The sequence below is a fragment of the Topomyia yanbarensis genome, chromosome 1, assembly GCF_030247195.1.
Source record: "Topomyia yanbarensis strain Yona2022 chromosome 1, ASM3024719v1, whole genome shotgun sequence".
In the NCBI taxonomy this organism is placed as follows: Eukaryota; Metazoa; Arthropoda; class Insecta; order Diptera; family Culicidae; genus Topomyia; species Topomyia yanbarensis.
The window spans coordinates 197,350,160-197,365,448 of NC_080670.1; the positions used below are offsets into that span (position 1 = coordinate 197,350,160).

The 15,289-nt window shown below is 38.6% G+C and overlaps 1 protein-coding gene across 5 annotated transcripts in view; it reads right to left on the reverse strand.

The window, feature by feature from the left end:
* LOC131686941 (rhophilin-2) overlaps positions 1–15,289 on the reverse strand; it is a 166,105-nt gene that overhangs the window by 71,128 nt on the left and 79,688 nt on the right. Inside the window, exons 1-2 of one of the 5 annotated variants that reach the window (XM_058970992.1) lie at positions 10,497–10,626; positions 4,933–5,269 (exon numbers count right to left, since the gene is read on the reverse strand). The exons of 3 other annotated variants lie outside the window; for them this stretch is intronic. In XM_058970992.1, coding sequence (XP_058826975.1) covers positions 4,933–4,962 — 30 coding nt within the window. In that variant the 5' untranslated portion in view covers positions 4,963–5,269; positions 10,497–10,626. Of the gene's footprint in view, positions 1–4,932; positions 5,287–10,496; positions 10,627–15,289 lie in introns of those variants that run through there. One more of the 5 variants, XM_058970997.1, reaches the window with a different exon arrangement.

Genomic DNA, 15,289 nt, shown 5'->3' on the forward strand with positions numbered 1-15,289 from the left:
GTCAAATCTGGCCAAAATAGCGGAGCTTCGTCGTGCTGCTGCAAGAACGGCAAAAGGCGCTTCTCGAGGCACTCAGATTTGAAGATCTCGCCATTTACTGTGCCCTTTGTCACGAAAGGCTTACTCCTCTGTCCGCAAGAGCAGATGGCCTGCCAAATGAGATATTTGGAGGCGAACTTCGACATTTTCTTCTTCTTAAATTTGTCGTCCACATAGAACTTGCTCTTGCCGGTGAAAAACTCCAACCCCGGAATTTGCTTAAAATCGGCTTTTATATACGTTTCGTCGTCCATCACACAGCAGCCATATTTTGTCAGCATCTTCTCGTAGAGCTTCCGTGCCCGAGTTTTAGCCGTCGATTGTTGCCGCTCATCGCGGTTTGGGAAGTTCTGTACCTTGTATGTATGTAATCCAGCTCTCTCCTTTGCATTCTGGACGTGGCTCTGCGACATGCCGATCTTTTTAGCCAAATCACGGCTTGAGACGTTGGGATTTGCTTTAATCATCCGCTTCACCTTTTCCTCCGTCTTTTTGTTCTCCGGTCCCGGTTTTCTTCCAGCTCCTTTGCTGTGGTCCAACGTCAACCGCTCCTGGCACCGCTTCAACACTCTGGAGACGGTTGAATGGTGTATGTTCAACATTTTTCCCTACTGCCGGTGCGACAGGTCAGGAAATTCCAGGTGTTTGGAAAGAATTTGTTCTCTCGACTCGCGTTGGTTCACCTCCATTTTCGTTGAATCGAAAAACACGACTTTGAGTAAACAATACACATCAATGAGAAAGTGTGCAAAATTTGGTTGATTTTTACGGTTAAGAAACAAGACCAACGCGATTGTAAATGATTAATGATTTAATATAAAATATCGCGTATACATCCCGGCACTCGTCGTCGAAATAGACGGCGTATTAACCGAAGAGTAATTAAATGTCGCAGACCTAAAGAACGGTGTACCTCCCGTACCGGCTCTTGGTGCTAAAAGGAAAAGAAGCGCTGCCTTCTCTCTGAAACTTCCCCGTAAAAAGGGACCAACCATCTACTTTAAAGAAACGATCGGCTACCAAACTAGAAGCGCCTGAAAAGTTTAATTGTATAGTGGTTCGGATTCTCCTCGTCCGTAACAAACACCAACTAAAATGCACTAAAATGGTACCAGTTAGACACTAAAATTCAAACAGTCACACGTTTTGAGCGAGCACATTATATAGTTCCAAATTTGAAAACTTCATATTGGCACTAGTCGTGCTATTATAAAGCTTGAATTGGCCGCAATTTTTATTTTTATTGTTTCCTTTTCGGTATGATGAACAAAAAGGACGAATATAAAAATACTGTTTAGAACCATTCTAATGCATTGTAATAAATATCCTTAGCGAAATTTCGCTCTCCCACGATATGAATGTTTGATGAAAGTTAACTTCAGTATGTCTCGAACAGAGGTAGCTTGCCCCGTCCCTCATGTCAAGTGCGCTGCTGTTTGCGGTCTACGGTATATTGAATGTGGTCGAATGAAATGAAATATGTCGAATATAAATTTCAAGAGGAGTTGCATAACGAATAAACCCACAGCATTGGGATAGCTTTATATCGGCTTTATTTTTGCTCTATAATGGCACTAAATGCATTTGTATCCTTGAAGCATGTACACGTTATATCAGCTTTATATACGTATACAGAGCAAGTGATAACGCTATATTTCGGCTGTACCGGTATGCATTTATGATGCAAATATGGAGCTTTAGTGTATTGTAAATGCTACAATAGAGTGTCAAAGCAACATTGGGGCAAATTTATGGCCAATGTTGTGCAATGTCTTATTTCTTATGGTTACTTTGGAGGAGAAAGTTCTCGTATTACGATCACTACCTACCAGAGTTAAAAATAATCGAAGCTCTTTTTTGACGACTGAAAATGAACCTGTTGCGACTCGCGGTGAATAGAAAAAATATTCATTCAACTATCCATCTTATTCATTCAGTTGAATATCGTCCAATATGTTCATTACACTAATTATTTAGGAAAATGTTTTCAAATGCTGATAAAGCATATGAAACAACAATCATCTTCGCTTGCATTGTGCCAGGGCCTACTTTGATGGATTTGATTCGTTGCTGCACGGTCGCTTCGTGTAATAATCGGAGCCGAATGAAAATCTACATGGATGAATGGGCGGTTTGATCGTTTGACGTTTTCAGCTGCGTAACTGAATGAATGCGGCTGAATATGATCAATTTTCATTCAATGAAATTGAATATTTTTAACTCTGCTACCTACACTTCTTATAAATTTGAGCGCCTGGACAAATTTTTTTAGTTATTTTGAACGAGTGTGTACTGTTAAGTTTGTACATATTTTTGGTTCTGTTAGTTAACCGATAATAACCAAAAAATAACAGATCGCGATAAGGCGAAGAGAAATTACGAATATCTTAATAAAACTGCTGATGTCATGAACATCAGTCACATCACTCCACGTGTCAAATTCGAAAGCTCTAGAATAAAATATGACAACGTGCAAATAAATTACGAAAATCGTGACTAAGACCCTAAAATCGAGAACATAAATCATACTATTCGTGACAAAATATTAAAAATCGTGACTAAAACCATGAACATAAATCATTCTACTCGTGACTAACATATCACGATAACGTGAATAAAAATTACGAAAATCGGGACTAAGATCCTGAAATTATAAATATAAAACACATATACCCTAAGGAGGAAAATTGGGTAAACACCAAAATTTCTCACTAGGGCGAGTTTTTTTTGGTAAAACCAGTCTTTGCACTTGAAGGGCACAAATCCTTATTTGTTACACGCATAGTGCTTTCGCATAGGCCTGCCAAGCCAAGACAAATTTCGGCTTCACTGTGTCTCATCGGCATTAACAGAGCTTCTGCTCGGACGGGACATCACGTTTGATCAGTCGTTCGATTGAAACACAAAGTGTGTTTTAGTTTTAAGGGATTTGCGTCAAGCCGGCGCTAATCTATTCCGACAAAAAGTTAGTGTCGGTTTCTGATGAGGCGAAGCCGAAACGCACCCGTGTAATAAAACACATTACTCTTCATCAAAATATCAAAAAATCGTGACAGAGATCCTGAATTCATGGACATAAACAACTCTACTCGTGACTAAAACATCACGATAACGTGAATAGAAATTATGAAAATCCTGACAGATATCCTGAAATCATGAATATAAATCACATTACTTACACAAAAATCGTGACTAGTATTCTGAAATCATGAGCATGAATGACTCTACTCATGATCAAAATACCACGGAATAGAAATTACGAAAATCGTGACTAAGATCCTGCAATTATGTACATAAATTACGCCACTCTGACAGAAATCCGATAGCAAACTCATGAATAAAATATCACGGTAACTTGATGAGAAATCACAAAAATCGCGAATAAGCTCCTGCAATCATGAACATCGTTTAACTGTCGGCTGTGTATTTCCAAATTGTGAACAAGGATCACAACAAAAAACTAAACATGTCCTGGAAACAACCACAGTAACGCAACCAAACATTCGAATGTAACGCCAAGTATATATTCGACGCGAACTAGTTTTTTGGAAACACAAATAGTTTCATGAATACGACGTTTATTATTCATAATTTCAAGAACTTGGTCACGGTTTTCGTAAATCCTTCAGTTCCCGAAATCGTGATCTTGTTTTCATGAATTTATGAACGGATTTTTTTTCGTGTGATCAGGATAATCTATTTACATGGAGAGCCGCAACTATACGGAACTCACTCTCCCGTGTTCTGTTTAGCAGACAGAATGCTTTGTTGTTGAATATCAAAGTGGGTTTGAATGAAGACGATCAACTATGGACCAGATGGTTATCCTGCAGTGAATGTTTGAACATGTCTTGCAAACAAAACTGATTGAGCTGATTTGTATTACACTGGAAGGGTAAAAACTGAGCATCAAAATAACTGTTTATGGCGGTAGAAGGATTAAAGTAGGATGGTGTACTCTAATCTATTGTTTTACGTAGGTACTATAGGAAGATCTGTTGTGCAAAGGATCGGAACCATCATGAGATCTCACATGGTTTTTGGTTTTGCGGACGACATCTACAGCATTGACGTTGGTTGCAGAGCAGTGGAAGAGCCGTTTGTGCATTCTAATTACCAAAGCTAAAGACTTTTAAGTATCTGTTAGTACCCGTGTCAATTAATACCCGAGGTGTATACAGGTGTACACATTTTTTTTCTATGTGTGCATCAGCTGTCACTTTTTTCGGGCAAACAAGAATAAAACAGAAGCACGTGGTCTCATACTTCATTCTGATTGGTTAGTGATGTAAACATTTGCTCTTTTGCGATCCCGGACGCCATACTTATTTTTACCACGTGCTTACAAGCTTCGTTTCGATTGGTCGATTTTTTGATTATGTGCTTCGCGGTCCTGGGCCGCCATGATTAATTTCACTAGCAACAAACCAACATACTCAAACATGACGAATGTGAACACCTATACTATAATGCATCTCGATTAATACCCATGTCGAATTTTGCGCAATTTCATCCTTATGCATGTTTGAAATCAATACCAATTCTTCAAAAGAGCTACTGAAATTTTTGTAAACAAACTTATTTCGCTCATTATTCCGCTGTCGAGAATTTAATGAAAGATACACATGAATCAACATCTTTACCCTTGGTAGAATCTTCTGTGTTGAAATTATAACAAATTAAGAGAAATCAGCAAAACAAAAGTTTGTTCACAAATCTTAATAGCCTTATTCAAAAGTTGATGTGGAAATGATTTTGATTGCCACCTCCCCGTCAATTGACCGGTTCAACATAACTAATTTTAGCAAAATCATATCGAGATTTAGCGTCGTTCAGGTAACGCAATTTACGGCTAATTTGCTTATAATGCGATAACTGTGCATACACTCTTACCTTAAGCTGCAAATCCTGCAAATACCCCATACCGGCTCCGGTCTGCTTCACTATGCCGTATCCACCAGCTGCAACGATCTTGTGCCTTTCTCGGCGCACACGGCCAACAACAATAACAAGGTATGCGCGCACAAACCGTCGAAAGTAATTCGCTTTTTTTTTTGCAAAAATAAATATTTTGTCTTGCACTTTTCACCCGGTTTTTGCTTGTTTTCCTTTCACGCACTTTTCCACTTTTGGTCTGTATGTATACCTACAGACAGCCACAGTCAGCCAATCAATCAGTCACGCGGAAATGAGGAGACCAGATAATCCATTCGGACACATATCAACACAGCTAAATGGGAAGAAAAATGTTTTTGTTTTTTTCCACGCGGTTTGTTTTACTTGTTTTTCTTTTTTAAATTTGGAACAAGATGATGGAAAAATAGATAAGAAACTCTTAGCACTGTAGTTGATCAACTTTTATACTACATCAATCAGATCGCATTCCAATAATCCTATTGAATACTTTACGGTGACGTCACAAATGAACTGAGTGTTCATTTTTGACAGTTCGCTTGTACTGTTTACATGGACTTAGAAAACTTCTTTACGATTTGCTTCGAGCGAATCTAGTCGTCCACAAATTTTTCTAAGTCCATGTAAACAGTACAATCGAACTGTCAAGAAAAATGAGGTTAACTTTGTCAGTAAAGAACCTAATAACGTAACTTATTCTGCAAAATATATTTCTCTAACATATGATATTTTGAGGTTATGGTTAACTATTTAGTACAAAAAAACCATTTGTAATGCGCTAATCTGCTTCCCAAGCGCAGATAACAAAACCGTTGTTTACAATCAAAGGAACCCAGAAAAATACACCTTTATCGATAGCGGTTTGTCAGATGACGAAAAAAAATGTTTCGAAACAAGTGGAAAATAGCCATTGTGAAAGTTTACCCAACTTTTGTAAGATAGTTTCAAACAATAAGTAGCTCTCGCGAAAAAAAAACGGTCTGCTGTGTTAGCAAGATTTCTGTTTGTATATTTTATCGCGTTCGTACACGCAAAAAAACAACATTGGTAAAATTGAAAGGTTCAAAACATCCAGAAGAAAAATAGTTTTTTGCTGAGTGTTTTATTAGTAGTGTAGATCAGGTTAAAAGTATTTCTTTCGAAGTAAGAGTGAATGTTTGTTGTATCATTCTATTTCGAGTTGTAAAAAAAAATACCGACTCATTAAAATGTAGTTCGGTACCTACTTTGTGTCAGATATGCCAAGTGTTACTATCGAGTTGACAGCTGATCGGAAATACATTTCAAAAATAGCCGACACAGATTTTGATCGGGTTTCTATTTTAACATAAGTGCTTTCTACTAATTCAAACATGGAAGTATGTTATGTTTAACTATTATTTTTATCAGTGTATACCGGCAAAACAACTGTTCCGATCCATCGGAAACTGTCGGAAAGTAAAGCATTTTCATGCTATAGTGTGTTAAAAGAAGGCACTTTTACAATTGGCCTCCTCATCCTCGTACGGGAAGTACCGTTTCGGTTTGAAATTTGGATGCGGTTCTCGCTGACGCTTACTGCTTAAGTTCGTCATTGATTGAGCGAAACTCGCTAAAAACAACAAACCAAACGTCAATTACAGAGCAACGGTTACAAAAGTGAGGTTAGTGAAAAAGTTCGGCTCCACTTTTCGGCATAACATTCAACCGAAACCACCGGTAATCGGTCAAATATTTGCGTTAACTCAAACCTCGCTCGACTACTCCCGCTGGAAGTCATTGCCGGGGCGGCAACGGAGTAGTTTCCAACCGAATGTTAGCTCATTAATATGCACTGGAATGGAATGGGAAGCTAGAGGTAATGTGAGTGCATTTACGAAGAAGCGAAAAAAGAGTTGCTTCGATACGGTTTGTTGATTTTTCCCCTTAGCTATCTACGGTACGGCGGCGGTTATGTTACAAGACATGACGGCGTAAAGGTGTCGGTGGTATTTGTTAAGTTTAACAAGTCGCATGCGGAGAAATGCGAGCACCTTCGGTTCAGCCGTCTTGATTTAGAGTGTTGTTTTGAATTTAATAAGCTTTTAATTTATCCGCAGGAGTAATGCGCTCGTAAGGGGGAGGAAGAATCGAAACACCGACCGTGTACTGCACTGGCAAGTGGGCAGCAAGTGCGTTGAACGTGAATGGCGTGGCGATCCGCTTGAGGGGACATCAGCAATGTGTACGAGTGTGTGCCTTCGGGTGTGGAGGAGTTTTTGTTGTGTTGCACACAGGAACAAAACTGCGACTATTTTTGTTTGAATAGAAGAATGAAGCGTCTGATTTTGACGTAGGACTTACGTCTTTCTTTACTATACTGGGTGTCATTTCAAAATTTTCAAAACGGATGCGTTACGTACACTTTGAACTCTAATAACTTTTCTCCTACTAAAGGAATTACTAATTTTGTTTCATAAATCGAAAGGAAAACGTTCAACGCTTGCTATTGATACCTTGTTTGCTATGTAAAACTTGTTTAAAAAGTTCAAAAACTACTTTTAATGCGAATCAACATTAATGCTAAAACCTATAAATATGGGTGTCACAGTTTTTCTTAAAGCCAGACGTGTGTAAGCCACAGAGCAGAACACACGTACGTGTGCTGCTCAACGAGAAGCTGCATTTTGACCACCAACCAAATCATAGCTACTGCCTTATCGCTGCCAACCAAGAACAGTCGTCGCCCTGCGTGAAATTCATTGCTCTCAGAAGTGGACAGAGTTACTAATTCGCAAGCTGCTCTTCCAGTGCCTGGTCCGTGAGATTGCACAGAATTTCAAAACCTACTCTTCCGGAGCTCAGCCGTAATGACCCTTTAAGAAGCCAGCGAGGCCTGCCTGGTTAGTTTGTTGGAAAATACCAATCTGTGCGCTATCCATGCCAAGCGAATAATCATCATGCCGAGCGGGAAACGGCGAAATAATATTCACAACAAACGGTCCTTATTAGGACCACAAAATCGTTCTCAGAAGAATTACAATTGAAATTTCCATTTCGTGCTTTGGAAAATAACTTCCCTCTTATCGGGTTAGTTATTTTCTATAATAATATCCGAAAAATGTGCGATAAAACCAATAAACTGACCAATTGGACGGAAGCAATAAAATACCTACAACAATTTGAGTCAGAAAAGTGATATTAACGGAAAAATGCTTCGATCGTTTCTAAGTGTTTGGCAGCTGAAGTTGCCGATTTGTTTTCCAACGTCAATTATTTGCGCTGTGCTGTACGGAACAGATTTTTGCGCGATTTGTTGGGAAATAATTGAAACAATTGTGTAGTAGATTCCGTAGATTTTACCGTAAATTTTGATAGAAATGATTTTGTAAAAGCATTAATTAGCCGTGCTTTGAATGGTGGTTTTTGCAAATCTTTCTAGAACATTAGTGAATGTGGAAACCCTGCTACTAAGCGAATGCCACGCCAAAAAGAATGATGAAAATATTTTCATTTGTCGCACAAAGGGATGGACTACCATCTGCACTAAGAAGTTTATAAAAGAGATCGCATTCCGACATACAATGCTCATTCGATGTGAGCTGCGAAAGGGGAATGTTCGTGCATGTACGCATCTGGTGTATGTACTCGTCTGGTATCACCAAAAATAGTTATCTGCAAACCGTTCTTATTAGGATGAAAATATAATGGAGAAAGAATTTATTTAGAAAGCTCCTTTTAATAACTTGGATTGAGTTTGCGCCTGTCAAGTCTGCTGTACTTTATCAATGACACATATAAACCAATGTTTATCGAATTAATCTACAATGCAAATCTTTCTAGAACATTAGTGAATGTGGCAACCCTGCTACTAAGCGAATGCCACGCCAAAACGAATGATGAAAATATTTTCATTTGTCGCACAAAGGGATGGACTACCATCTGCACTAAGAAGTTTATAAAAGAGATCGCATTCCGACATACAATGCTCATTCGATGTGAGCTGCAAAAGGGGAATGTTCGTGTATGTAAGCAGTAGAAGCGAATTCGGGCAAGGTTCGAATCGTTAGCAAGGATTCTCGTCTGGTATCACCAAACATAGTTATCTACAAACCGTTCTTTTTAGGATGAAAACATAATGGAGAAAGAATTGAATTAGAAAGTTCCATTTAATAACTTGAATTGAGTTTGCGCCTGTCAATTCTTGTATACATTTACCAGTGATTCATATAAGCAAATGTTTATCAAATTAATCTACAAACCCGAAGGTTTTTGCAAGTCCTAGAAAATCAGTGAATGTGGCAATCTCATTCGACATGAAATTTCCAGTAAACATTCATTCAAAAAGTGCATTGGCTCAAATTATCCATGAATGTCATATGATATGCCCAAGTTTAGTCCTACGTCAACACCGCGGTTACGTCCCGGGCATTACCCACTCCTAGTTTTTTAGAAGGGAACTTCGATGAAGAGTTATGAATTCTGGGCAGAATACAAAAAAAACCATGGTCAACTACAGTCAAAAAAGTCAGTAATGCTTGAAGCGGTTGTGTAACGACTAAAACAATTTTTTAGTACAAGGTAATTAAATCCTTTGAAAAAGTTCCCACAGAGTGAGAAATTTCAATCGAACATTTTTTTATTTCTTTAGACCTCACAGTCAACACCAAAAAAATTATAACCGAGGCGTGAAAACTCTGCGGGACATTAGCCAGATGTCATACAATCTGCAGTCATAAAATCATTCTACACTAGACGGCGGCTCCCTCTTAGTAGGCGCGTCATGCGGCACCTCAATGAAGTCGTAACGAGCACACCACACCAATCGATTGACCTTCAGCCAAACACAGTTTGTCAGTTCGGAATCGATTCTCAAGAAGGAATGACTAACGAAATTAGTCTTTCTGCGGTCCTCCTTGTTGCTTTAACAATTTGCTACGTGCCACCGCCGTCGCCGCCGTCCGTATTCAACTCGCCTCAGCAGAAACATTTAATTGGCGTACAACCTGAATCGCAAAAGTTCCGCTAATCCACGTTTTATTTTAACACTTCCCAGAAACCTATTCAAATCGCGCATCGGTAACTAATTTTATTATCCTGTCTGGCATGTTGCATCCCGTTCTGCACCTATTTATATATAGTTATAGAAGTCTCATTACTGCAACCACTATTAGTGCGTTAATTGGAATCGACAGCAGCCTACGGCAAAGCCAGTTTTAGGTCGGACACCGCTTCCAACCAACAGTTCCGTCCGTTAGTTCAGGATCGTTAGGATAGCACTTCACAATCACTGATTTTCACACTGTGCCTTTTTACGACACACACGCATCACGTAAATCCATCAAGATTCCTTATCGGACGAGATCGATCCGTCTAGCACGTCACAACACATCACATCAACCAAATCGTAAACCTCGTTTCCTTTGGCCAATTGAATAATCCAAATTTATAGCGCCGATCTGTGCAACGACGTTCATTCGACCTTCACTGCAAAAAAAAATTGGTCCAAGCACTCCAATAAATCTTTTGCCAAACCTAACCGCCAAATCAAAGTTGGCCACTTGTTTTTCTTCTAGTTTCAATACCTGTGACAAAACCAAAGCGACGAATCGTCCTGAAACAGACGCACACACACACTCCCGAACGCACACACGAAACGGAACGGAAAATCGACCGTCTTCACCGGGGGGATGTCGAGCAATGAGGTTGCCTGGTCGATGAGATGTGTTGCGGCCAGTCAGCAGCAGCGGCGAAACGGACACGGGCTGTTGAGCACACTGCGGGACGACGGCAGGTAGAGACCGCAAGAAGAAGGCTTCAAAAAGTAGGCTATGGGCTACAAAAATGACTGCGCTCACTGACAGTGGTACCAAACATCAGACCAGCCACCGTTCCTCACGGGGTTTCTCGTTGGGTGAAAGAAGCCGACCGACGAATGGAATGAAAAGAGAGAGAGAAAATGATGCACTCGGCCAAAGCCAGCGCCATCAGCGAGAGAGAGTGGAGATTCGGTAGGCCCGAAGAAATGGAGGAAATGCAGTTCTCGCGAGTTGGGGCCGTGCTACTGAAAGAGTTAGGAAAACAGCAAAGCTGGCGATTATTATTTACTCAGTTTGTTGTGTTTTGCTAGCTCAGCTACGGCTCCGCCGGACGGGATAAGCCTTCTTATTCGACACATTCGATTTTCACACTTGAGCGGAACAATGGCAGCGTTCCCCTAGTAGGGTCGGTTTTGTTTCGTGCAGGGGAAGCGTAAAGATATGTAGTCGAGCTTTTTTACATTTTAGTACCCAAAAAGTTAAAAAAATTCTCGATAACCATATGATTACGGCGTAAAAGCCAACTGTCAAAATTTTCTTTGAAGAGAAATTTCGAGCAAACCGTTACTGAAAGAACACAGTTTACAGCGGTTAATGAAAAGGAAATTTTTTTCTCTTTTGTTTACTACCAACACCTGTGATTGGCGAATATCGGTTTGTCCGGAATTTCCATTCAAAGTGAATTTGGACAGTTGGCTTATATGCCGTAATCATATGTTTGTCGAGAATTCTCGAGTACTTTTTCAAATGGACGTAAGTAACAATGAGAGATTCTCTTTGAGGTCTTTCTCTTCTGTTCATTACTCGGCCATTTCAACATTTACTACTCTACTCTTTGCATAATATTGTAGTAAAAACCGTCGGCTTTCGATATGTACTGGAAAATTAGTACAAAGTGTTGTAATGACGTCGTAATAAACGAAAGAGAAAGTAAACAAAGAGAGGCTCTCAATGTTACTTACGTCCATTTGAAAAAGTACTCGAGAATTATTTTATTAAATTGGGTCGCACCTTTCAATCAACTGGTTAACTGTCAAACATACACAAAACAAATACACACCATTTAGAAAGTTGAGAACTATCAATTTATATTGAAAAGAAATATTTTTATTCTTCATTTAATGACCCAATTGAACGTGGCACATTCTTCAAAAACTTTTTATTAGCTTTTTGATTTGATTTAGTCATTCACATTTGTTTATACATTTTATTTTAGCAGCAAATCGCTGATACTCCCTGTATTGCGATTTTTTTTTATTTTTATTTAATTTTTAGACTCACAACAAAATAATTTTGTCGCACGAAAAGATGCTCACACCGCATCTACCATAGATTGGTTGTTGCAGCGATTACCAAAACAACATTGAACGCCCTCTCTAGGATTGTGCATAAGATATTCGGTTTGTTTATTTGCTGTCCCCACGACGAAACGGGCAATATAGAGCAAATTTTTATGCACGTCTGTTGACTACGGAACTTTTGCATGACTAGTTAACACATAGAAAGTCTTACTGGCAGCAGCAACACACCTTTTTACCTCACGGTTAACCTCGTTAGCACATGTCATTAGTGTTCTAAGATATCTGAATTCGTGCACAGCCTCGTGCCGTATCCCATGGATATCCTCGCAACCAACACCGTTCGGACTGTCTCGTTCTCTACCAGCTAACATATACCTTGTCTTATCGGAGATAATAGTCAATCTACCCCCGCTTTCGAAAATAAAAATACCTCTTCCACTGCTCTACGATCAACGCCAACAATGTCGATGTCGTCCGCGAAGCCAAAAAACATGTGATATCTCGTAATGATGGTCGCGTCCCTTTGCACATGAAATCTTCGTATAGCACATTCGAGCGCTATGTTGAACAATAGATTAGAGAGTGTGTCACCCTACTTCAATCCATCTAATGTCATAAACGAGTCGGATGTCTCTTTGGCTCTTTTGACGCTTGATTTTGACCCAACCAATCATACGAATTAGCTTAATCAGTTAAAACAAACTTTTTCGCTAGGCAGCTTCTGTCAAAAGATAAAGTGGTCAGAATATGACACAATTTTATCCAAGATGCTTTGTCGAATACATCAAACATGTATGGTGCATACTCAGATCCAAAGAAACTATTCTCGTTGAAAAGAGTCTTCGGTGATTATCGCAAAAATGTGGACTTTGTTGAAGAAAACTATAAAAAGGTATGATATATTATTCAGTAGATGCACGCATGATAAACTCGAATCGGTGACTACACCGTCGCTCTCGACTTTGTGAGCAGGCATGTACATTAGGGTGAGACAAAAAATAGATTCCAGCTCCGAGTAACTTTTTGGGTACCATTTGGGTCCTAGATCTGTGCAAATTCTTAGCTCGATCCCTGAAACTATATTTTTGCTCCCACTGTTGAAAGTTTACATAGGATTTTATATGAAAAAAATAACTTTCACAAAATAATTCCTCCTGGAGTCGCCCATTGCTTCCTAAAAATAAACCGTTATGTGGCTTTTGTAGGAAATTTAACAAAGAAACAATGTCTCGAAAACTACCAGACGATCTGACGCTTGAGAAAAAAGTTATTAAGCGGAAACCAATTGTTGCTCTGACGATTGATAAAATATTCATTTTTTCTAGCACCACTGCTGTTGGTTGTCCAATTATATGCAATTTTGTTTTGATCTTCTCTTAATGTGTCTAAATCATTTATCTATACTATTTGGCCACTTGGCAAAAGTTTAAAGGGATAAATTGAGTCTTCTTTTGTACATAATAAGAGAAAGTTAAAGATTTTGTATATATTTCGACCGTCAGCAGCAGTGATGCTATGAAAAGTAAAATTTTCATTAATTTTCAGGGCATCAATCGGTTTTTGCTTAATAACTTTTTCCACAAGTAGCAGATCGTTTCGTGGTCTTCTAGACTTTGTTTCCTTGACAAATTTTCTATAAAATAAAACCAGATATCTATTTATTTTCTGGAGGTAACGGGCAACTCTTGGAAGAATTAATTTGTAAAAGACGTTTTTTCCATACGAAATCCCATGTAAACTTTTAACCGTGGGCGCAAAAATATAGTTTCACCGATCGAATTAAAAATTTGCAGTGTTGTTCTGGGAACTAAATGGGACCCAAACAGTTACTCGGCGCGAAATTTTATTTTTTCATATAACCATGTCCCACTCTAATGTACACGCGATAGTCCTGCATAAAAGGCTTGTCGTCAGTTACGTTATTTGCTTTTTAGACAGAATATCACAATTCTGCTTTTATCTTGGCGAACTTTCAAGAAATCATCATCCTCGGATTGTTGTATGATAGTGACGGGATGAATTCCTTAATAAATCATCAGCTCAGTAAACCGATCTATGCGTACAGTTTTCTGCAACAATCCTCCGTCTGTTGCTGTCAAATATCCAGTGCCAACTGATTACTGTCCGTAAACTTCAACCACCTCACTTCGAATGATATTACAGACAACCCTGAATCGGATGTATATTTAAAATTTCCAAAAAAATGTGTACTACTGTTGGTGCTCCACATTGATGGCTTTGTCCGAAATAGGCTGGAGAATTTCGGTTTCCTGCGTCGCTTTTAAAAGATTACCCGAAAATTAGTTACCGCGTTTTCCAAAAGTCATACATACTTCGAAATTAAATATAAATTGGTTAAATTTCTCTGATTAATGTGTTACGGGGTTAATATGTTGAGGTTGGTCAAAAAATCGGAAAAAATATTACTTTAGCTAAGTATAAGTTCTTAAGAATGTTTTTTTCGAAATTATTATGAAGATCCAATCAGTAGAAAAAAGATATGGCGTTTTTCATCTTGCTCCCTTATGAGGACCTGGATATATACTTGAAACTTTAAACACGATTATATCGAAATTGTTTTTTTTTTTCAGAAACGTCTTTTTGGTGACTAAGACAGCCGAAAAAGTTTTCAACCAGGTTCAAAAATATTTTTTTTTAAATTGTTCGTAATTTTACTGCCGTGTCGTTGAACGATTCCATTTTCCTCTTCAAAATTTTCATATCAATGTTATGAATTTTTTATTAATTTTTTCATGTAAAAATAGTGGCCTTTTTTGAAAAAATCGACCCTGCTCACAAAAAAAAATATGTCATGGACCTTTCAAGGACACCATAAGTCCCTGTGCTAATGATTTTGTTTTTGTGCTTTCAGTTGAGCTGTTAGACAGAAATCGTAGTCACGGCAAAACGCGTTTGCGGATTAATATTTTTTCGAGTTTTCAAATGGATTTTGCAAATCAAACATTGTACTACGCTAGACGTTTAACAAGTATTTGACATAAATATGGCAAAATTTAAAACTTCCATTTTTCCTGCACTTCATAATATAGGGTGGGTGTACCAATAGTCGCATGCTTAAGGAAAACTTTTGATAAAAAATCGATTAATAGACCTATGGGCAATGTTAATGCATTAAACGAAAGCTTTCAGTCCCTACTTCATAGGAAAAATATAAAGATGGCTTAATAACCAATTTATGTATTCAAAACCGCTTGTACCACTATAGGAACACAAGTACCAATAGTGGTGCAATCGCTA